General features: G+C 41.9%; 1 protein-coding gene across 2 annotated transcripts; it reads right to left on the bottom strand.

Annotated features, from left to right (window-relative positions):
- Positions 1–1,625: 1,625 nt before the first annotated feature.
- gnai1 (guanine nucleotide binding protein (G protein), alpha inhibiting activity polypeptide 1) lies at positions 1,626–16,543 on the bottom strand. Of its 2 annotated transcripts, XR_006928546.1 has the most exons (10): positions 16,088–16,543; positions 9,980–10,022; positions 9,094–9,235; positions 7,441–7,598; positions 5,679–5,807; positions 5,080–5,209; positions 4,314–4,467; positions 3,421–3,611; positions 2,673–2,755; positions 1,626–1,907 (listed from the first exon to the last, which is right to left on the bottom strand). XR_006928546.1 is itself a non-coding variant. In XM_046873365.1 (9 exons), exons 1-8 carry the CDS (start codon positions 16,203–16,205, stop codon positions 3,421–3,423), a joined length of 1,065 nt encoding a protein of 354 aa, XP_046729321.1. In that variant the 5' UTR covers positions 16,206–16,543; the 3' UTR covers positions 1,626–2,755. The 2 variants fall into 2 exon arrangements, 1 of the variants encoding a protein (XP_046729321.1); XM_046873365.1 differs by having other exon boundaries at positions 1,626–2,755.
- Between the last annotated feature and the right edge of the window lie 7,575 nt (positions 16,544–24,118).

Below are 24,118 nucleotides of genomic sequence, written 5' to 3'. Positions count from 1 at the left end.
AAATGCCTAGAGTTAGTATATTATGAATTCTAGCAGCTATAAATGCCCATTCCCCTCACCAGACTCTTGTCATGTGACCTAGAAACTCTAACTCCTGAAGACTTTCCAATGGAGAAGGTTAAAAGGTTTCCAAAATACTGATACTGGAGACTCCTTACTTACACACACAAAAACTCAGTTGTCCTGATAAAGAAAACATCACATCCATGACCACAATCCGATTGTACAGAGCGTCCCCCATGCGAGATATAATCGTGCGATTTTCTGCTATGAAAATGGACATTACACACATGACTACACACCTGAACACAAACACACACACACACGTTGATGGAGGAAAGTGAAGACATTGATACATTAACGATATTCCCAGTGCTCGTGTCCATGTGGAGCTTGTTAACTTAATTTCTCTCCGGACCGTCCGACGTTCACCAGAGGACACACAAACTATTTTAAAGTGTATTAATGAGAGGAGACAGAACACACACACACACACACACACACACACGAAAAAAAGAACCAGCTGTAAGATTTTAGTCATGCTTTTAGTATTTGTGTATGTGGAAGTGTATTGAGTGTGTGTGCAGAAGTCTGTGTGAGTGTATGTACGTGTGTTTGTGTGTGAGAGACCGCCTGATGTGTGTGTTTGTAAAAGACAGTCTGATAATCTGAGTGAAAGACTGAGTGTGTGTGTGTACATCTACAACTGTCTAAGCATTAGTGTATAAAAGTATATGTAAGCAAGTTTGAATGTGTGTGTGAGAGAGACAATCTGAGTGTATAAAAGTGTGTGTGTGTGTGTGTGTGTGTGTGTGTGAGACTGAATGTGTGTGTCTGTGTGTGTGTGTGTGTGGTCTATTGTCCGAATATGAGCTGCTATTAATAACACCCAGTAGCTCAGGCAACACAGAGACACGACATCACACCGTTACCATGGAGCTCTGGGACAATGACATCACGCCAGTAATTAAAGAGAGAGAGAGAGAGAGAAAGAGGGGAAAAACAGATGAAGCGATAAAAAGAGAGAAAAAGAGAGAAGGTCACAGGAGCAGAGAGAAGAAAAGGACACTGATGTCTATTTAATATTTACATTCACAAACAGGCATGCAATGTGGCAGATGGAAAAAGATGTAAGAGAGAGACAGAGAGAGAGAGAGAGAGAGAGAGAGAGAAACAGGTCGTGATACATTTACTAAGTAAAAGCGAGGGAGTGGGAAAGAGCATGGATGAAGAACAAACAGAAAAAGGCAGAGTTCAAGGAAGAAACTGAGAGTTGAAAAAGTGTGAGATGAAGAGACAGACAGAGACAGTGTGAGAGGAAAAGAGACAGAATGAGATACATTTAGAGAAAGAATGTGAGACAGTGAAAGAAAAAGAATGAGACATGAAAAAATGACAGAGAGGAAGACAAAATTCAAGGAGAAAATAAGAGATAAAAAGAGAGAAACAGTAAGAGTGAGGAGACTTAGTGAGACAGAATGAAAGGAAGAAAAAAAGATGAGCGAACGCTCGGCTGAGGACTCGATCCATAGACCCTTCCCTGGACTTGGGGGCTGTCAATCAAACCTGCTTATTTGAATATTAAGCCACGCCCATTGTGACAATCAAGATAAAGGAGGAGAAAATGGATTGCAAATGCTTTTTATTAGCAAAATAAGGGACATGAGTGTACAAATGTTCCCACATAGAGAGAGAGAAAAGAGAGAGAGAGAGAGAGAGAGAGAGAGAGAGAGAGATAGAGGGTGAGTCATAATCATCATCATCATCATCATGGTTTACTCAACACAGGCATTTTTCATTAAAACTTTTAAAACAGATCCTCAGTGTGTGAGATGGCAGCTAGCCGAGGCTTCTGGGGGAGAGCGCACACACACACACACACACACACACACACACACACACACACACTTCGTCTGAAGCATCCACTTGTTGCCGTGGAGACTGAGCTTTGGACGAACATTCAGCTCCGACGAGAGCACTCCATCTCACACACACACACACACACACACGAACTGTTAGCGAAGTGAAAAAAATTATTGTTAGGAGCGTTTTTAGCTTAGCTAATCAAACAAATGCAAATAAGGAATAAAAAATAGCAAGATTTTATACTTTTTTCCTAGCCCAATTTTAGCTTACAAGCAAATCTAGCTCCGAATCGCTACAATGACTAGCTCCTAATGCTAACCTGTTACAATGCTAACTAGTGACTTAGCTAAGCTAAGCCAGTTAGCATCCATTTAGCCATCCATCTTTGCTAAAACTATTATACACGATCAAATCAAGTCAACTCAGTGACATACACACAGGTTTGCGATTGGTTGATGGAGTTGACCCTAAGCCCCGCCCCCTTTGCCTCACTAGAGTTTTATTTACACAGTGGACTTCAGGAGACACAGAGAGAGAAAAAAAAAAAAATCACTGCACATGAGCAAAAAGAGAAACACGGCAAGGCACAGAACCCCACAAGTCGAAACGTCCCTCTGCTGTCCAACACGTCCTTCTGCTGTCCAATGTGTCCCCACACCAAATATTATAAAAAATATTGATAAAAAGATGGAGGGGAAAAAAGCGTCTCGACGAAACGAGAAAAACGTTACGTGTCCCTTTTCTAAATAAAAGACGAGACGACAAAAGATGCATAAATAAAAGCAGAGGGATGAGACGCAATGTACCACACACACACACACACACACACACACACACACACACACACACACACACAGCCTCATGGGGAAACACGAAACATTATCTCCACCTAGAGAGAGAGAGAGAGAGAGAGAGAGAGAGAGAGAGAGAGAGAGAAAGGGGGAGAGAAAGGGGGAGAGAATGAAGAGAATGAAGAATATTTCAGTCTTTATCCAGAACACTGTTTAATTCAACATTGTCAAAAAGAATAAAAAACAGAAGCATCAAGAGAAAAGAGAAAAACAAGAAAGAGAGGGATGAAGAGGAGATGGAATGATAAAGAGAAGTGGATGAGAGACACTGTGGGGGAGAAGCTGCAGAGTACAGGTGCTGATGTGTTGAAATGGGCGGGGCTTAATGTTACCTGAAATCTCAGTGACAGCGACCGTCACTAACCACTGCTGGATTAGCATTAGCCTAGCGAGCTAAGTGGTCTAGCGTTCTCAGGACAAGAACATCTGGTTCTGAAAGGGGAGGGGCTTGGTGAAGTGGGCAGGGCTTATTTAAAGTGGCATGTAATAAAGGAGAGCTCAATATCCACTGAGCAGCTGCCTGATTGGCTGATCCGGTGAGGGGATTAAAAAAAAGCAGAAAAGAAAGATGGAGTAATGGAGAAATAGGAGAAAAAAAAAGAGAAGGAAAGAATAAGAAAAGGGACAGAATGCTCTCGAGATCATTTCATGTGACGCGTAAAGAGCTCAAGAGGTGCAGAACGTTCCTCTCTCACACACACACCTAGAAGAGTCCGCAGTCCTTCAGGTTGTTCTTGATGATGACGTCGGTGACTGCGTCGAAGACAAACTGGACGTTCTTGGTGTCGGTGGCGCAGGTGAAATGTGTGTAGATCTCCTTAGTGTCCTTCCTCTTGTTCAGGTCCTCAAACTGACACTGGATATACGCTGCTGCTTCCTCATACGTGTTTGAGCCTGTCACGTGCAGGGACACACACACACACACACACACACACACACACACACACACACACACACACACACACACACACACATTACTATCTAATAGCTGAGAACCTGAGCAAACAGTTATAGAGTGAGCCATATTCAGTCTAGCAGATGTTAGAGTGAGACAGGTAGAGTGTACTCTGGGCGTGAGAGAGCAAGACAGTTGTGTACTTATGTAAACAGAGGGTAAGGATGAGAAAGTGAAACAGAAAAGGAAGGGTGATACAGACAGATAGGTAGTGAGAGAGACAGAGAGGAAGGAAGTGAGACAGACAGGTAGTGAGACAGGCCGACAGGAAGGCAGGGCAGTGAGAGACAGACAGACACGAAGGTTAGTGAGAGACAGACAGGAGGGCAGGGCAGTGAGAGACAGACAGACACGAAGGTTAGTGAGAGACAGACAGGTAGTGGGACAGACAGGAGGGCAGTGAGAGACAGACAGACATGAAGGTTAGTGAGAGACAGACAGGTAGTGGGACAGAGACAGGAGGGCAGGGCATTGAGAGACAGACAGACACGAAGGTTAGTGAGAGACAGACAGGTAGTAGGACAGAGACAGGAGGGCAGTGTGACAGACAGGGAGAGAGTGAGACAGTTACCTGCGTTCTCAGGGTAAGTAATGGTCAAAGACAGACAGTGAGAGTGAGACAGAAAGAGAGTGAGAATTACCTGCATACTCGGGGTAACAGATGGTGAGGGGACTTCTTTTGATCTTCTCCTCAAACAGGTCCTTCTTGTTGAGGAACAGGATGATGGATGTGTCTGTGAACCACTTGTTGTTGCAAATGCTGTCAAACAGCTTCATGCTCTCATGCATCCGGTTCTGCAGACAGACAGGTGGAGAGTGAGAACGACACACAGACAGACAGACAGGTGGAGAGTGAGAACGACACACAGACAGACAGACAGTCCGAGTGCACGTCTAAGAGTGTCCGTGTAAGAGCCCGTCTGTGTGTAAACATCTATATCTGAGCGTCTGATTCTTGTGAGTCTAGTTTTGCGGGGACATCAGACTGTGCGTGTGTGCTGTCTGAGCCTGTCCAATGTGTCTGAGTGTCCGATTCTGTGATTTTGCCTGAGTGCAAGTATGATAGACGACTCCGTCTGCCTGTATGTCGGTCTCCAAGTCTATCTGCCTTTCTGTCTGTCTCTGAAACTGTATGTCCATCTGTCTCAGAGTCTGTCTGTCTAAGAGTCTGTCTCAGCGTCATTCTCTCTCTCTCAGTGTCTGTCTGCCAGTCTGTCTCAGGGTCTTTCTCTCTTAGTGTGTGTCTGCCAGTCTGTCTCAGTGTCTGTCTGTCTGCCAGTCTGTCTGCCAGTCTGTTTGTCTCTGACTGCCTGTTCCCCCACTGAGTGGTAAATGACCCAGTTCCAGCACCTGCTCTCTGGAGTCTAAACGAAGAGAAATGAGGTGAAGGACACCCTCAGTACTCACCATCTCCTCGTCCTCGGCCAACACCAGGTCGTAGTCGCTGAGGGCCACGCAGAAGATGATAGCAGTCACACCTTCGAAACAGTGGATCCACTTCTTCCTCTCTGACCTCTGACCTCCCACATCAAACATCCTGAACAGAGGTCAGAACATCGCAATCACAAACCCCTCTCACATACACCAGCCGTGTCCAAAACTATTGGCGCCCATTATGGAAAATCTGCTAATTGAAGCAACTGTTTTTCCTAACCACCAAATAAGGGCACAGCAGAGAGAAGAGTTTTGAATTTCCTGTTCGCATAGTGGGGAGGAAGTGAAGAGACAGAAGGAAGGTGCTCACGTTGTCGAAAGCAGAAATGTTTGCGTTTCTGGGTTTGAGTCATACAGCAGATGCAATCTGTTCATTTTCTTTTTTTCTCCTTAGCAGTTCTTCAGATAATCTTTGTTCTAAGCACAAGGATTTGTCAGTGCGAGAAAAACCCTGCTACGAAACTCGGCTTCCTGTTTACGCCAGTCAGCTGATGATGAGTGTGTGTGTGGCCGTTGTGTGTGTGTTGTGTAATAAACGAGACCATGACTAGCGCCTTGCTAGAGACGCTCACTTGAAGTGCAGGTCCTTGAAGGTGAAGTGAGTCTCCACGATGCCTGTGGTTTTGACACGGGTCCTCAGGACGTCCTGCTGTGTAGGGATGTAGGAGACCTGCGATATCCTGTCCAGATCATTCAGATAACTACGGGTGGAGAAAGAAAATGGATTGGAAAGTGTTAGTGAAATAATGGTGTGTAATTCCATTAACAGCTGCCACATGATCGGGCCGATCCATTCCAAAGCACGGGGGTCGATCGCAATGAACTTTTTGGCCTGCAAGTCCTAGATGTGCTCGAAGAGATTATCAAAGTGAGCCATCACTCACACACAAGCGCACACACATACCACACACACACATACATATGACAGAGCAGCCTCTCTGGGTGTGTGCATGTTTTCGAACCACTGAGATTTCCTGAACATGTTTTTACTGAGCCTGGTGAGACCACATGCCCTCTTACACACACACACACACACACACACACACACACACACGCTGTGAGCAGTACCACAGTACTATGTACTCGTTTTTATCAGTGTTTTGTTTACAGTGTTAAAAGTATGTGAAATTCTGAGGGCATTGCAGAGCAAACAGAAATAAAGGAAAGACTTAGAAGAGAGAAATGATTTAAAAAGGGGTCAAACCACTGATGAGGAAAGAATTAGAGAAAGATTAGAGAGGAAATGTAAAGAAACCGAACCTTATTACAAAGAAGAATAAAAAAAAATATCAAGTGAGATTATTAAGTGATGAAATGCAGTGAGGTGAGGCAGTGATTCAGTAATGTAATACACTGTGCAGTGATGCAGTGAGGTGAGGCAGTGATGCAGTAATGTAATACAGTGAGGCAGTGATGCAGTAATGAGATACAGTGTGCTGTGATGCAGTGAGGTGAGGCAGTGATGCAGTAATGTAATACAGTGAGGCAGTGATGCAGTAATGTAGTACAGTGAGGCAGTGATGCAGTAATGTAATACAGTAAGGCAGTGATGCAGTGAGGTGAGGCAGTGATGCAGTAATGTAATACAGTGAGGCAGTGATGCAGTAATGTGATACACTAAGGCAGTGATGCAGTGAGGTGTGGCAGTGAGCCCTAATATGATACAGTGAGGCAATGATGCAGTGAGGTGAGGCAGTGATGCAGTAATGTGATAGTGAGGCAGTGATGCAGTGAGGTGAGGCAGTGATGCAGTGAGGCGAGGCGAGGCAGTCAGGCAGTGATAAGATGAGATGATGAAATGCAGTGATGTGATGCTGCGATGCAGTATGGCAGTGAGGTGGTGGGGTGCGATGCAGCATTGCGGTGGGGTGCGATGCAGTGATGCACTGATGTGATGTGGTGAGATGTTGCAGTAGTGCACTTTAATAAGGTGATGCAATGATACTTTGAACTGAGGTAATGCAGTAAGGCAGTGACGTGATATGGTTGCAGAGAGACAGACAGAGGGAGAGAGACAGAGACAGACAGAGCCGGCAGAGAGAGAGAGAGAGAGAGAGAGAGAGAGAGAGAGAGAGAGAGAGAGAGAGACAGACAGACAGACAGACAGACAGACAGACAGAGCCGGCAGAGAGACAGGCAGAGAGAGATAAAAAAGAGAGAGAGAGAGAGAGAGAGAGAGAGAGAGAGAGAGAGAGAGAGCGAGAGAGACAGTCAGGCAGCAGACAGAGACAGACAGAGAGACAGGCAGAGAAGCAGGCAGAGGGACAGGCCGATAGATAGACAAAGAGACAGGCAGAGAGAGACAGGGAGAGAGAGAGAGACAGGGAGACTCACTATGCAGCAGAGTCATTGAGCTGATACTCTCGGGATCGGCTGAAACAGGCCTGCACTCCTCCATCCTTCCACAGACGCTTTATCACTCCAGCAAGCTCAGCTGTCATAAAGCCTTCCTCTGCACTGCCCGCTAACACAAACAGCTGCCGGGCATCGTCCTGAAACACACACACACACACACACACACACACACACACACACACACACACAGGTCATTCCCTGTATTGAGTGTTTTATTGATCACTTTCATCCAAACAGAAGAGTATGAGAGGTTCACCAGGCAGCCTCCCCTGAGGAACTCTGTCTTAAGCAGCTCTCATTTTCTTTATAGAAACTATTTCCTGATTTAGATCAGTTGAGAGATTCGACACAAAATTACCTTTTTTAAGAACAACCACAATTTAATCATAAATTAACTTAAAGACATTCATTAAGTTTTATTATCGTTATTGAATATTGCTTTTTAATATATCAAAAATCTGTAGGATCCACGAATTGAGAGGGGGATAGAGAGAGAGAGAGAGAGAGGGGGGGGGAGAGAAAGAGCGAGCGAGCGAGGGGGATAGAGAGGGGGAAAAAGAGAGAGAAAGAGAGAGAGAGTTTGTATTCGAGTTGTGATTGAAGCCCGGTTGCTAGGTTACAGTGACTTGAACCTGTTTTTATTTCACACAGAAAGCCATAAAGAGGGAAATAAAGAATGAATGCACACAGCGGTAATTAATTTCTCTGGTGAGAGATAATAAAAATTATTCCCCTCCAGGAGCCGGAGGCAATAAACAATCTGTTTCAGTGTGGAGATGTTCCTCCTCCTCCTCATCAGCTCCACCTTCCAACACAACCCAAATAACAGCCATCACAAAAACCTCAACACACACGTCACCACCAACACACAGCCGAGAGAGAGGGAGAGAGAGAGAAGAAAAGGATAGATAGATAGATAGATAGATAGATAGATAGATAGATAGATAGATAGATAGATAGATAGATAGATAGATAGATAGATAGATAGATAGATAGATAGATAGATAGATAGATAGATAGAGGGGGGGAGAGAGAGGGAGAGAGAAAGGGGAAAAAGAAGGGAGAGTATCAATGTAGAAATAATCAGATAAATCAGGAAATCTCGCGCTGCACCAGACTTCAAAAAAATTATTAAAAAACACATCTTTAAAGGACTAAAATAAACACATCCTCCTCCTCTTCCTCATTCTCCTCCCCATCATCCTCTCTCATTCTCCTCCCCATCATCCTCTTCCTCATTCTCCTCCCCATCATCCTCTTCCTCATTCTCCTCCCCATCATCCTCTTCCTCATTCTCCTCATTCTCCTCCCCATCATCCTCTTCCTCATTCTCCTCCCCATCATCCTCTTCCTCATTCTCCTCCCCATCATCCTCTTCCTCATTCTCCTCCCCATCATCCTCTTCCTCATTCTCCTCCCCATCATCCTCTTCCTCATTCTCCTCCCCATCATCCTCTTCCTCATTCTCCTCCCCATCATCCTCTTCCTCATTCTCCTCCCCATCATCCTCTTCCTCATTCTCCTCCCCATCATCCTCTTCCTCATTCTCCTCCCCATCATCCTCTTCCTCATTCTCCTCCCCATCATCCTCTTCCTCATTCTCCTCCCCATCCTGTTGATGAGGATACTCACCGCTCGTGCTGCATCCCCGAAGTCGATTTTGAGGCGTCCCATGGCGCGGATGATGGCGATGATGGACTGGATGGTGTTACTGTACACCACGGCCTTGTACTGCTTACACTCCTCCTCTGAGTAACCCGCCTCATGGATAATCCTAAAACACAGAGAGAGAGAGAGAGAGAGAGAGAGAGAGAGAGAGAGAGAGAGGAGATGGATGAAGAGTGAGCAAGTAGAGACCAGTCTGACACTCCAAATATACACACAGAGACAGATGAAATGGGCCGAGTTTTTTCTCTCTCTCTCATATATATATATATATATAGGATTCATGAGGTTTAAACCATGAAAGAGTGGTTCAGGGAGCATGAGACCATTTTCACACATGGATTGGCCACCACAAAGTCCAGAACTTCACCTCACTGAGAATCTTTGGGATGTGCTGGAGAAGACTTTGTACAGTGGTCCGACTCTCCAATCATCAATACAAGAAAAAAAAAAAAACTCTGGACGGAAGTAAATGTTGTGACAGTGCAGAAGCTAATTGAAAAGATGCCATGACGAATGGGTGCCGTAATCAAAGCTAAAGGCGGTCCAACTAAATATTCATGTGTGAGATTTATTTTTAGACGGTCAGTGTATATAAATATAAATATGAGAACGTGATTACTAAATCACACAGACAGACAGACAGACAGACAGACAGACAGACAGACAGACAGACATGGAGTCACTGTATAAACATTGTGTGTTCCAGATGTGTTCATGTTCCTGAAACTCGGTGTGTTAGCCCCGGTGTTACGCTAGTAACAGGAAGTTAACTAAAGGGACATGCCCACCAATGAGTCACGTAGAAAAACGGAAGTAACATGAGGTGAAATAAAAGTTCAGAGACACTTACTTCATCTGCTTGACTATCGTACTCTTCCCAGACTCCCCCGCTCCTGAGAGACAGACAGAAAGAGACAAAACCATTTTGTAAGGGAAAAGTCAACAGACAGAGGGAGAGAGAAAGAGAGAGACAGTTGGAGAGGGGAAAGGTGGACAGAAAGACAGTTGGAGAGGGAACAGGTGGACAGAGAGAGATGTGGAGAGGTGACAGGTGGACAGAGACATGTGGAGAGGGGACAGGTGGACAGAGAGACAGGTGGACAGAGAGACAGGTGGACAGAGAGACTCACAACACCCTTTTTTTTTTTTTTAAATCAACAAAGTGGAAAACACCATATAGTTCCACACAAATATTGCTATAAAAAAACGTGTATTAAAACGTGTATTAAAACGTGTGTGTGTGTGTATATATATATATAAAAAGTGGAAGAGCTGAGCCAATCAGAGACCAGCAGGATGAGTAATAGCTGACCACAGGAAGACTAGAAAACACCACACACACACACCATAGCAACAGGTCTTGTTACCTGATCTCACCTGTTACCTGAAGATTACTTCACTGAGGCTCAGGTTTCTCACGCTAACACTAGAACTGAGTATATACAAGCTACTGTTTCAGAGAGAGAGAGAGAGCGAGAGAGAGAGAGAGAGAGAGAGAGAAAGAGAGAGAAAGAGAGAGAGAGCTCCACTGGGAGCAGAGAGCCGGTGAGAGACGAGTCATTAAATTAATTATGCCACACCAGAGAGAGACAGACACACACACACACACACACACACACACACACACACATAAACACATTTAAACTATACACATATACTAATAAGTATATAGTAATTAACATATTAAGACTTAGAGTCTAGCATTAGTTGCTCAAAAGTGCTTCTTATGAGCACAACATAACCGTGTGTGTGTGTGTGTGTGTGTGTGTGTGTGAGATTTATGCCAGACTTTCATCACATTCATCTTGATGACGTCCCTAAAAAGAAACACACATCAAAAGGTTTTCCAGAAGCACAATCCTCTGAAAACATACACACACACACACACACACACACACACACACACACACACACACACACACACACGTTATGCTACATTTGAGGTACAGTTGGAAACGTGTGATTCTTTAGTCACTACTATGAGAAACGAGTCCCTAAATCACTGATGTTAGATAGCTAGCTTGTTACTAAACAAAAAACTCAACTAAAATGTTTAATATGCGTATTGAAAAAGTAGCTTTGTGCCAAATGTACACAAAATAGTAGCTTTATATAACAAAGAGGAACTTTTGGGTAAAAACGTACATAAAATAGAAATTGTACATAAAAAGCAACTTTGCGTAAAATTGATGTAAAAAGGTAAAAAAACTCTCTGGTCTATTTTTTTACTTAGTTAAAAAGGAATATTTACATAACAAAAGGGCAACTGTGTAAAATTTGAAAGACAAGAAATCTTTACATAACAAAATTTACATGAAATTCACGGAAAATGTGCATTTACATAAAAAAAAAACCTTGTGTTGATTTTACTTGAAAAAATAAAGTTTATGTAAAATTTTACGGAAAAAAAAGGTAACTACATAAAAGGCAGCTTTGCGTTGAATTTACATAAAAGGGTAGCTGTAGATAACAAAAGGCAGTCCTGCATAAAACTTTACATAAAAGGGAAATTTTACTTCACGAAAGGCAGTTTTGTGTAAAATTGAATAAAAAAGAAAATCTTTACCTAACATAAGTCAGCTTTTGTTTACGAGAGCGCAGTACAAATTCACGTTAGATGATAACTGTACAGAATATGTAGCCTTGCGTTAAATGTAGGTGTGCCTTTTGTAATCATATTCCTCGGTCTTGCACACATGCAGTAATACTGAAAAAATGCAGTGACATGCTATTCCCAAAATACCGCTCTGCTCTTAAATGAAGCGCAACATATTTCACCCGTTACACCGTGTAACAGACACTGTCTTTTAATAAAGCCTGTGTAAAGTTCATTAGTTTTAGTGTAGACACGACATAGACAGATCGGCTTATTTATGTTCAAAATAAAAATCTTTGTCAAATTCAGTGGGTGCGGCTTAAATTTGGGTGCGCTTTATAGTCCAGAAATTACGGTAAACTTTACGCAAAGCTGCTATTTGTTACCGTAATTTCCTGGACTATAAAGCGCACCCAAATTTAAGCCGCATCCACTGAATTTGACAAAGATTTTTATTTTGAACATAAATAAGCCGCATCTGTCTATAAGCCGGTGTCTACACTAAAACTAATGAACTTTACACAGGCTTTATTAAAAGACAGTGTCTGTTACACGGTGTAACGGGTGAAATATGTTGCGCTTCATTTAAGAGCAGAGCGGTATTTTGGGAATAGCATGTCACTGCATTTTTTCAGTATTACTGCATGTGTGCAAGACCGAGGAATATGTCCATATTATTTTCTGATGCTCATTTCTAAGTTTCTTTGACTAACCCGTAACGCTGTTGCCAAGAAAAATAAAAAAGCACGAGTTTTGGAAACCTGTCTGTGCTTATATGACTTCTGTTGTAACTGGAGTTAGCGAGCTCTCCCTTCACCCAGACTCAACACGTTACAACGGCTTGTATCTAAACAGTAGCCGACCAAGAAAGTCATTGTTCACTGTCTTCCTCCTTCCTTTTGGCATCGTCGTGCGTTTAAAAAAAAAAAACTTTTTTTCTCCCGATGCCGTGCAGCTCAGAACACAGGTGAGGTGCGTTTTTTCTTTTCCGTTCGGAAATTTCATTGGTCTATGTTATGGGGTTCAGTTTTTTGGCTTGAAGTTTGTGAAAACAAGAAAAACCCAGAAAAAATCCATAAATTAGCCGCTTCGTTGTTTAAGCCGGGGGTTCAAAACATAGGAAAAAAGTAGCGGCTTATAGTCCGAAAAATACGGTACTTAAAAGTAACTTTACAATAAGAAATGTAACGTTGCGTTAACTTTACTAACATTTCAGTTACTGATCTGATTTTCTTTCCCACAATTGTTAAAAAATAATTCACAACCATGAGGGTTATAATGTTAGAACACTGAAGACTCGTTCTGGCCTGATGATGCTCTATATTTAATGTATGTGTGTGTGTGTGTGTGTGTGTGTGTGTGTGTGTGAGAGAAACAGACTGGAAACGATCAGCTTACAGCTTTTACAGTATTAAGTAGCTACTGGTATTTAGTATTAAGTAGCTAGTAGTATTTAGAACATAAGTAGCTAATGGTATTCAGTTAGTATTAAGTAGCTAGTAGTAATAAGTATGTATTAAGTATTAAGTAGCTAGTATTATTTACTAAGTATAAGTGGCTAGTATTGAGTAGCTAGAAGAATTTAGTATTAAGCAGCTAGTAGTATTAAGTAAGTATTAAGCAGCTAGTAGTATTAAGTAAGTATAAGTGGCTAGTAGTATTTAGTTGTTGTAATTTATCTGTAAGCAGTTTGTAGTATTTATAGTGTATTAAGGCCCAGAACACTCATTGTGCTGGTTGTTGATATTAAGCAGCTAATAGAATTTAAATAGTAATATTTAGTTAGTTGATAATTGTCAGTAACTAGAAGTATTCATTAGTATTAAATTAGTTAAGTAAATAGTTAGTAGTTTTGATAATCTGAAGTAATGTTGAAGCTGAAGTAATTGTTTACTATTAATAATAATAATCAGTAGTAATTATACAAAGTAAAAGTTTAAGCAGAAAGCAGCCTGAACCTAAACGATTCGTTTTGTTGTTGTTGTTGAAGTTCACCGCTCTCCCCAAACTGTGAGTTCAACAAAAAGCTGCTCGCATCGCAAACAATAAACGAACTTTGACCTTTATTCGAGTTACACTGTATTTATATGCACATTAAATCTGCATAAATGTGAGTTCTGATAACTTCTGATCACTCCAGAGTGAATTTCTGCACAGAGTTTAGTGAGAAATCTCCTGAATCTACAGCACAGTGTGATGTTCCCCGATCCGAGCGCTAATCTGAGCTCTCTCTCATCCAACTAACGGGTTTTTATTATTTAATCGCTTTAGGAAATTAATTAATAAATAAATAAATAGAATCGCACACTGACAACCAAGTCGTCCACACACACACACACACACACACACACACACACACACACACACACACACACACACACACGCGCGCGTGCGCACACACACACGCACTCGCTAATGTTTTAATGTGCAACTGTGACTGCTAAAGAAACCCACTTCCGGAGACAGTTGTGCAACATTAAGATGTGCGTGTGTGTGTGCGCATGTGTGTGTGTGTGTGTGTGTGTGTGTGTGTGAAGGGGAAACAGCTGGGTGTGTGTATGTTTTACATCAAGAGTTTCACCAACATGTTTGCATTCAGTGACGTGTGTGTGTGTGTGTGTGTGTATGTGTTGCAGTTAACTGGTCCGACCAGAAAAATTACACACACACACACACACACACACACACACACACACACACACACACACACCATAAGTGAATGTTAGCAATGTAAAGAATCTCCAGCATTACAGAATCAACTCATTAATTACACAGTGATAGAAACACTGATTGGTGCTACTACTGCTCTGTGTGTGTGTGTGTGTGTGTGTGTGTGTGTGTGTGTGTGTGTATGCACATCTGTTTCGTTTTCTCAACGTGTATGTGTTACACGGCAGCAGGTCTGTGCTCACAGTTGAAACACACACACACATGACTATATTTGTAGTGTAGACACACACACACACACACAAACTATAACTACAACATATACACTAATTATATATATATATATATATATATATATATATATATATATATATATATATATATATATATATATTATATACACACACACACACACACACTTTAAAGGGGGTAATGATACTCGTGATGAAATTTCTCGGTTCCAAATGAAATCCGTTTTACATGCGGAAAAGAGTTCACATCTGAGTTCCCTCAGGAACGAGTTCTTCAGTCCAACCTCACACTCAGACTCAATTTATTATTATTATTATTATTATTATTATTATTATTATTATACGTGAAAACACACAACAATGCCAAGGAAATAAAGAAACTAAAGTTAGCGCAGTGTCACTGTGCTGCTCGTCTCAACTGGAAATACTATTAGTTTTGATCGTTCATGACTCAAGACTCATTTTAGATTCTTTAGTGTTTTGTATCCAGATTCAAGAATTTCTTTCAGAAGGAGAAAATCATGACAATTCCACATTTCGAGGGATGAAGGAATGAAAGATCAAAAATAAAAAGTCTAAAGTCTGCTGAAATTATTAGAACAGTAAAGTAGTATAAAATAAAACTGTATATTAAATATAAACACACACACACACACACACACACACACACACACACACACACACACCTGTATTACCCGAATGGGTTCTAACAAATGTAAATTATTTACCTACATATTTCCATTTATTTGATTTAGTCTGTATAATTTGTGTAAATTTGACGGATTGCTCAGTGTAAATCAACACAATAAAGTGCACTGCGTTCATATCATTTATTCTATTAGATTTTTAATAAAATATTAAACCAAACCATTTTATTTTAAATCGTTGTAAACAACGTAAACTGTTCGAATGTTGATGATCGTGAATGTTATTAATAATAAACTGTGCATGTATAAAAAAAAAAGAAAGAAAAATGTAATGTTTTGAAATTCTTCCATTAAACTGAACTGAAATCTGATTTAAAAACAGAGGTACAGACTGTGACTTCTTCTCTTATCCCAGTTTGTTCAGTAAACTGGAGTCAGAGCACTGGGACATGATACAGCGCCCCCTGGAGACCAGAGGGTTAAGGGCCTTGTTTAAGGGCCCAAGAGTGGCAGCTTGATGATACCGGGGCCTGAACACCAGTAACCCAGTGCCTTAAACACTGACCCCCCACTTCCCCAATACACACACACACACACACACACACACACACACACACACACACTCAGACCTGAACAATATATACACTACACCTGATCTGCATGTCTGAGTAGTGTGTGTGTACACTGAGTGAGTGTGTGTGTACACTGAGTGAGTGAGTGAGTGTACACTGAGAGTGAGTGAGTGTGTGTGTGAGTGTGTGTGTGTGTGTGTGTGTGTGTGTGTGTGTGTGTCTCACCCAGCAGCAGCAGTTTAACCTCGCGCGCTGCTTTCTCTCCATCGTCCCGCAGATTTCGGTCTATCCTGCGGCTTCTCTCCACCGCCGCCTTGTCCTCAGTGCTCAGCGTGCAACCCATCCTCCTCCCTCACACACACACACACACTCACACACACACACACACACTGTCCACCATGCAAAGCCTCCTTCTCCCCGACAACACACACACACACGCCCTAATCTGAACCCAAACGGCTGCGTGTGTGAAACTCGCGGTTCCCCTCGGGGCTTTGACTCGGTCCAGCAGTGCGCTGTGTGAGCCCGGGGTGGTGTAGACGGTCAGCGCGGGTCTGGAGCTCCGTAAAGCGGGTAATATTCGGTTCAGTGTCGGGGTAAAAGGGTGGAAGTGGATCTGTAGACGCCTAACTGTTCCTCCATCCGCCCGTTCTTCTGTTTCCTGCTCGCGCTGCTCTAGGGTTGCCAGCGTGGTTTAAAGTCACCCTCAAGTTTTAAACACCCCCCCCAACATGTCGTAACAATTCAACAGTTCTCTGTAACAAACAACTCCAAAATAAATACCGAATTAAAGTCATTTTCATTTTGTCGAATAGTTTTCTTGTGTGTCTATGCAACAAACTCCAAACAAATCTATAAATGTACACATACTCAGCTTTCTTTTCCAGTGAAAAATCCTCCATCAGCATGAAGAACATCTTCACACACTCAGCATCTCAACACTTCATTTCTCCAAACATTCAGCAGAAATATTTTGCTGTGTTTCTTCTAAAACTCTCCAGAGATGTTCTTCACTAGATGGAGCTGTTTCTTCTTCATCTCAGAGCAGTTCAGTAGGATTGAGGTGAGGTGACTGGGCAGGTCATGATAGATCTCACTCCAGACGTCTGTCTGCTCTCTAAATAACACGTACAGAACTCAGACGTGCGCTTCGGCTCTTCGTCTTGTTGGACGGTGAAGTCGCTCCAACGAGCCGCAGTCCAGACGGAACTGCATGATGATGAAGTGTGGAATAGGAGACGTGTTGGGTCACTTTCACTTTCCAGAATCTTCTCTGCTCCAAAACAACCTCAAACCATTAAACCTCCACCTCCATGAGTCTGATCACATCTTCTCTTCCGTTCTTCATCTCACACAAGTTCTTCTGGTAGACACAAAAATGTCCCATTTGGACACAGAAATTTTTTCCACTTGTTCACTGTCACATTCCAGTGTTTTTGTCTTTAACCGAGACAAAAAGAACATGCACGTGTCCCAAAAACACTAAATGACTTTCCACACTTTTCACAGTCACTGTTTATCTGCATACATTTATATCATTTATTCAACTCTTTTTTTTGGTCTGAACTGCGAACAACACTCATGAATTCTTTATTGCGAGATTGCGACTGGTCAGAAGGTGTTGATGAACATCCTCTAAACAGAAGTTTTTATTTATTTATCGAATAAAACACGTGTCGTTAACGTGCCAAAGTCTTTTTGAGGACATGATTATTATTTGAACATTTAAGGAACGAGTGTTCAGTCTCAGCACTTTCTAACATTCAGACAAGCTTTTTCTATTGATCTCATTCTGACATCTGAGCAGCTTTGGGGTTAGGGGCCTTGCTCAGGGGCCCATGTGTGGCAGCTTTCTGTGTCTGGTCTTATTAATCTTCAAGAAAGGGACACACATTTTGGTGAATGTGTAAAAAGTACCAATAAAATCATATAATGTAATATTTTCAATAGATTGCATTTTTTTCTTTTTTATATATTCGTCAAGTCCTTTGTAGAAGCTGCCGAGGTGAAAATCTGCTCTCAATCTGGCAACCCAGGCTCTCACACGTACACGGGGCAGATCGTGAACGCGCCCGGGAACGCGCCTTGTGTTTTTTTTTCCTTCTTTTTTGTTTTTCTTTTGACTTTTACTCAATTTATTTACAGGCGGAAAAAAACCCGATTTACTACAATGTAATTTATAAAAGTAATTTTAATAATAATAATAACAATAACAAGAAAAACAAAACGATAAGAAACAGTTAAACGCACGGAGATGACGTCATTTGCAGAGGGGGCATTTTACAAAATGGCGTTGTTGTCGGGGGGCGTGTCCTGTTGCTAGGCGACCGGCACCCCCATTACAGCAAATGGAGATGAAGTCTAGAGGTTTGATGAGGAAACGCCGTTCTGGCTGTTTAAAACCTATAAAATTAACATATTCGGTGTTTATTTTTTAACAAAATCTCTAAAAAAATAAAGATGTATCCCTTTTAATGGTTGTTTCATCATTCTTTCCCAATTTCCTTGCATAAGTAGTATCAATGAAGCAGTTACATATCCGCCATTTTGAGTCTCTTTCCCAAAATCCCACAATCAGGATGTATTAAAGTCTGTGTTTCCTTCATGGGAGGAAAAAGGTGCGGAAACACCACCCCGTTTTATCAAAAATCGAAGGAAATGTTATGAAATAATATCACGAAGTATGAGTAATGATATCATGTGGGCGGACAAGTCAATACCTGCAGGAGTTACAACACACACTTCCTGTTGGATCAGTTTCCATAACCGTCATTTTTATATCAGTACTACTGAATATGTGACATCTAAACATTAAAGCATTCCAAATCTCATCATATTTCTTCTGGACAGTCATGAGATCTTTCTCTCCTGAGAGACTCCCCCCCAGTCCTGAGTCTCAGTCGGCAACTCAGCAACATCAGACTCCTGATATACGAGGTGGTATCACAATGTTTCACAAAGAAAGTACATTATTTAAACACTATCACCCTTAAAATCGTCCTCTTGCACAGCAATACAGTGCTCCAGGTGTTCTTCTGGAACGTGTCCTGGAAGTCGTCTCCTTATTTCGGAGTGTGTCGAGCACGTTTCGTGCCGAATCTCCGCAACGGTGTCAAAACGGCCACCTTCGAGCTGGATCTTCATGATGAAGTCCTCAGGAGCCAAATCTGGCGAGTAGGATGGGAGCGGACGTGAGCTCGTGTTGTTTCACGTGTGAGAAGCTCGTTAACAGGGTGATCAAAATAGGAGACGTGTTAACGCACATGGCCAGAACAGCACCAGTTGCGCAGCTCTAGATGTACACAGGACGTTGTCACACTGACTTATGAAGGTCGGTGCTCCCTGTGACTCTGTGTGCAGCTTTGTGCTGCTATCTGTTTTTTACGATACCACCTTATAGTTATAGTATATAAATATATAAAGTATTGTATCGGACGTCTTTGGATGCTGTGGCGTGAAAAAATCTTCCTTTCTCTTGAACAAGGAGATCCAAACCTGTTCCAGCATGACGATGCTCCAGCTTCATGAAGATCTCATGCTATTTAAGATGAATGTGAACACTGACTGCACCCCAGGAGCCTCCTCACCTTCTCACCCGCATCAGAGCCTGACTTTACTATTACCCTTATACCTGAATGAATCTCCACAAAATCTAGTGGAATAACTTTCTAGAAGAGTAAAGCTCATTATAACAGGACATGGAGACTAACTGTGGAATGGGATGTTCTGAAAGAGGCACAGAGCAATCTTATGTCCACAAACTTCTGTCCATATAATGTATGACATCTAAGTCACTGATATTGGTGCTGATTATTATTTGTAGAGTTTCAGGAAAGATCTCAACAACGTCACGCTCTGTTCCTGGATCCGAGTCAACAGTCTATTCAAATTCATTCAAATACACGACAGTGTTTACTGCAAGCGTAGTAACGGTTATTTTAAAGTGTACTTCGGTCCCTAATGGTGTCCAGTAGAAACCATCATGTGATCTACAAACTGCCAAAGGTGTTCTGTTGGTCCTTAACAGTGGTGGATGAAGAACACAAACCATGTGGTTGAGTAAAAGTAGAGACACAGTAAAATGTGACTCCAGTAAACATGTTTATTTAAACTTTCATTTAAAAGTAAAAGTAAAAAATGTTTACCTTCAAATAAACTTAATTTTCCAGAGTAGTGATTTATTATAACTCTAATGTTCCTGTGATCATTTTATCACAAGATTCTTCACTTAATCACCTCAGTTTCTGTGTAAAGACTCGAATGTGACTCTCAGCACACTGATCTATTAATAGAATGATATTAATGACTCAAACACTGATTGATTTCTATTACAATGATCATGAACCCAAAACCTTCTTAATATCTACTTCAGTAAAAACGTGTAAATGAGGTCACGTGTGTGGTGGGGAGTTCCAGTCTGGAGTTTCTTCATCATTTATTCCTCTCTAAATGTTCTGCTTGATGTTGAACTGATGCTGAACTATATGTTGGTGATCAGTAGATGCACCAAGCGCCGATCAGAACACGTGTAAAACAGAGCACGTGCTTTAAAGTGCATCCTGTTCCCACTGATCGTCCTTGAGATGGTTCTACAACTTGGTTGGAGACCACCTGTGGTCGATTCAGGTGATTGGACATGATTTGGAAAGGCACACATGATTAGGAATTGTCTGTAGACCTCTGAGACACAATTGGGGAAGGAGACAGAAACATTTCTGCAGAATTGAAGGTCCCAATGAGCACAGTGACCTCCATCATCTGTAAATGAAAGAAGTTTGGAACCACCAGGACTCCTCCAAGAGCAGAGCCGCCTGGCCAAACTGAGCAATTATGGGAGAAGGGCCTTATTCAGGGAGGTGACCAGAAACCAGATGGTCACTTTGAAAGAGCTCCAGTGTTTCTCTGTGGAGAGAGGAGAACCTTCCAGAAGAACAACCATCTCTGCAGCACTTCACCAATCAGGCCAACCCAGACAGAAGCCACTCCTCAGTAAACAGCACATGATGGTCCACCTGGAGTTTAAAGGTCTCTCAAACCATGAAAATCAGACCAGGCACAGCTCATCACCTGGCCAATACTATCCCTACAGTGAAGCATGGTGGTGGCAGCATCAGGACAACGACCCTCAACACACATCCAAGATAACAAAGGAGTGGCTACGATACAAGTCTGTGAATGTCCTCGAGTGGTCTAGCCAGAGTCCAGACCTGAACCTGATTGAACATCTCTGGAGATCTGAAATGGCTGTGCACCGACTCTCCACATCCAACCTGATGGAGCTTAAGAGGTTCTGCAGAAGAATGTGAGAAACTGCCCAAAAAACATGTGCCGAGCTCGTAGCATCAAACTGAAAAACACTCGAGGCTGCAACTGGTGCTGAAGTGCTTCAACAAAGTATTGAGTAAAAGACTGTGATACTGATTTACATGTGACTTTTTACATTTACTGTAATTTCTGGACTATTAAACGCACCCATATATAAGCCGCACCCACTGAATTTGACAAATATTTTTATTTTGAACATAAATACGCCGCACCTGTCTATAAGCCGCAGGTGTCTACACTCAAACTAATTAACTTTACACAGGCTTTAATGAAAGACAGTGTCTGTTACACGGTGTAACGGGTGAAATATGTTGTGGCTCCTTTAAGAGCAGAGCGGCATTTTCTGAATAGCCTGGCACTGCATTTTTTCCGGTATTACTGCATGTGTGCAAGACTGAGGAATATGTCCTTATTATTTTCTGATGCTCATTTCTAAGTTTCTTTGACTAACCCGTAACGCTGTTGCCAAGAATAATAAAAAAGCAGGAGTTTTGGAAACCTGTCTGTGCTTATATGATTTCTGTTGTAACTGGAGTTAGCGAGCTCTCCCTTCACCCAGACTCAATGCGTTACAACGGCTTGTATCTAAACAGAAGCCGACCAAGAAAGTCATTGTTCACTGTCTTCCTCCTTCCTTTCACAACTATTTCTCTCGATAGTTTTTCTGTTGTCATTGTCGTGCGTTTAAAAATCACCATCGGTGAAGCTTTTCTCCCGATGCCGTGCAGCTCAGAACACAGGTGAAGTGTGTTTTCATGCCCGGTTGTTTTCAGCGTGACGAATGATTCCCATTTCCTGTAGACAGTCCGAGTGAGCGGCAGGTCAAACGTCAGAGGAACATCATCCATATTTATGATGTGGTGCGGCCCGATTCAGTGGGAGCGCATCTGATTTAATATAAAGAGTTTCATTGGTTCGCCTGAACCCGTTCAGCAATTTCATTGGTCTAATGTTATGGGGCTCAGTTTTTTGGCTTGAAGTTTGTGAAACCGGGAAAAATCCAGGAAAAATCCATAAATTGGCCGCTTCATTGTTTAAGCCGCGGAGTTCAAAACATGGGAAAAAAGTAGCGGCTTATAGTCAAGAAAATACGGTAATACACTTAATAAGATTTCAAACAAACTTCGATTTTGCAAAATGTAGTTTAGTAAAAAGGACGATATTTGACTTTGAAATGTAGTGAAGTTACAGTAAAAGCTCAGATATTCAAAAAAGCTCCATTCATTCATGTTCAAAAGGGTTATAGAGTTGAATAGCAGGAGATCTTCCACCTAAGTCAATCCACAGATAGTAGATCTTCATGGAGCTGGTTTTGTACACAGGGACATTGTCATGGTTTCGGTCTCTGAGTTAAAAAGGGAAAGTTTCATGCTACAGCATCAGGTGTCCAATAGTTACGCTCTGTTTTGTGGCAAAACGTTTAACAAATTTTATGCAAATTTTGGCGTTGAAACAAAACAAAAACCCCGTACTAAAAGGTCACGTGGAGTCTGGAGCGCGACACACACTCGCTCACGAGGTATAAAGACGTATAAAGGTTTATTTACTTTGATATGTATATATTATAAATAAAAATGATATTTTCACCCTGAAGCTGATTATTTCCCCTGGTGTTTTATTGCTCTTACACCACAGCAACTCAACACTAATTAGATCTTTCATTCGCCACACGCCGTCACGTCGTAGTTTTCACACGTTTTCACTCACACCCGAGGCTGGGTTCCTGTTCTCGCTTACGTTAGAGCAGCTGTAAACACTCAAACCCTCACCAGAGTCTGATTGTGTCGTTCATCTGACGGTTTCAAAGCACTGAAACTGGAGACTCATTCCACAACAGTCCGTTGATTTATGTGAAGTGTATGTCGGTGTGTACGAGTCCTGGTTAAATGAGCCGTCGCTATAGAAACGATACCAAACGAGAGCTTGAAATATATAAAAACACAATGTAAATATACAGCTGAAGTTTGAAAGGATACATTTAGAGCTGCTGTATTGGAAACTGAGAGAGAGAGAGAGAGAGAGAGAGAGAGAGAGAGACTATTGTATATTAGCAGTGCAAGATTTCCTGCCACAATATTAGGATGCTAATGCTAATATTTGATTTTAGCTCATTTGTTTTATTTGATTTTATTTGATTTTTTTAATTCCCCCAATTTTTTTCATTACTATTTATTTGTGTATACGTGTTTGTCATTCAAATAGAGAGCCTGAAAAGTGAGTGAGAGAAAGAGAAAGGGAACAGAGAGAAAGAGAGAGAAGCTCAACACTGCCATCTAGTGTTAAACGAATCGTAACTCACCCTGAATTATAGCTCATCTTACACCGATCAGGCATCACATTATGACCCCCTGCCTAATATGATAATGTTAAAATAATGTTAAGACCATAAGATTGGTGTGTACGTCTTTTTGAACATCCCATTTCACATTTGCTGTAATAATAAACTCCACTCTTCTGGGAAGATGTTCGACTGGATGGTGTGGGGATTCATTCAGCTACAAGAGCGATAGTAAAGTCAGGTACTGATGAAGGTGAGGAGGTTCCTGGGGTGCAGTCAGAATTTACATCCATCATGCTCAATAGGTTTGGAGTTCTATAGCAGGAGATCTTCCACTCCAACTTCATGGAGCTTGCTTTGTGCACTAGGGCACTTCTGGGTGTCTGAGGAACCACACATGGCTTTAAAGGCCAGGTGTCCAAATACTTTTGGTCATATAGTTTAGATTCTAGATTTTACTCTGATCTTTGTGTGTGTGTGTGTGTGTGTGTGTGTGTGTGTGTGTGTGTGTGTGTGTGTGTGTGTGTGTGTGTATTAATTAAGCAGCATGGCGTCTGCACTACTGGACTTCCCTTTTCTCTGGTTATCTCCTCTCAAGCAGCTGCTCTCACCTTAGACCTTGGCATCAGATGTTCAGCTGTTTATGAATATGT

This window comes from Silurus meridionalis, chromosome 18, assembly GCF_014805685.1.
Source record: "Silurus meridionalis isolate SWU-2019-XX chromosome 18, ASM1480568v1, whole genome shotgun sequence".
NCBI classification, from domain to species: Eukaryota; Metazoa; Chordata; class Actinopteri; order Siluriformes; family Siluridae; genus Silurus; species Silurus meridionalis.
The sequence above is the reverse complement of the archived record's forward strand: the minus strand, read 5'-3'. Positions and strand labels throughout refer to the sequence as shown.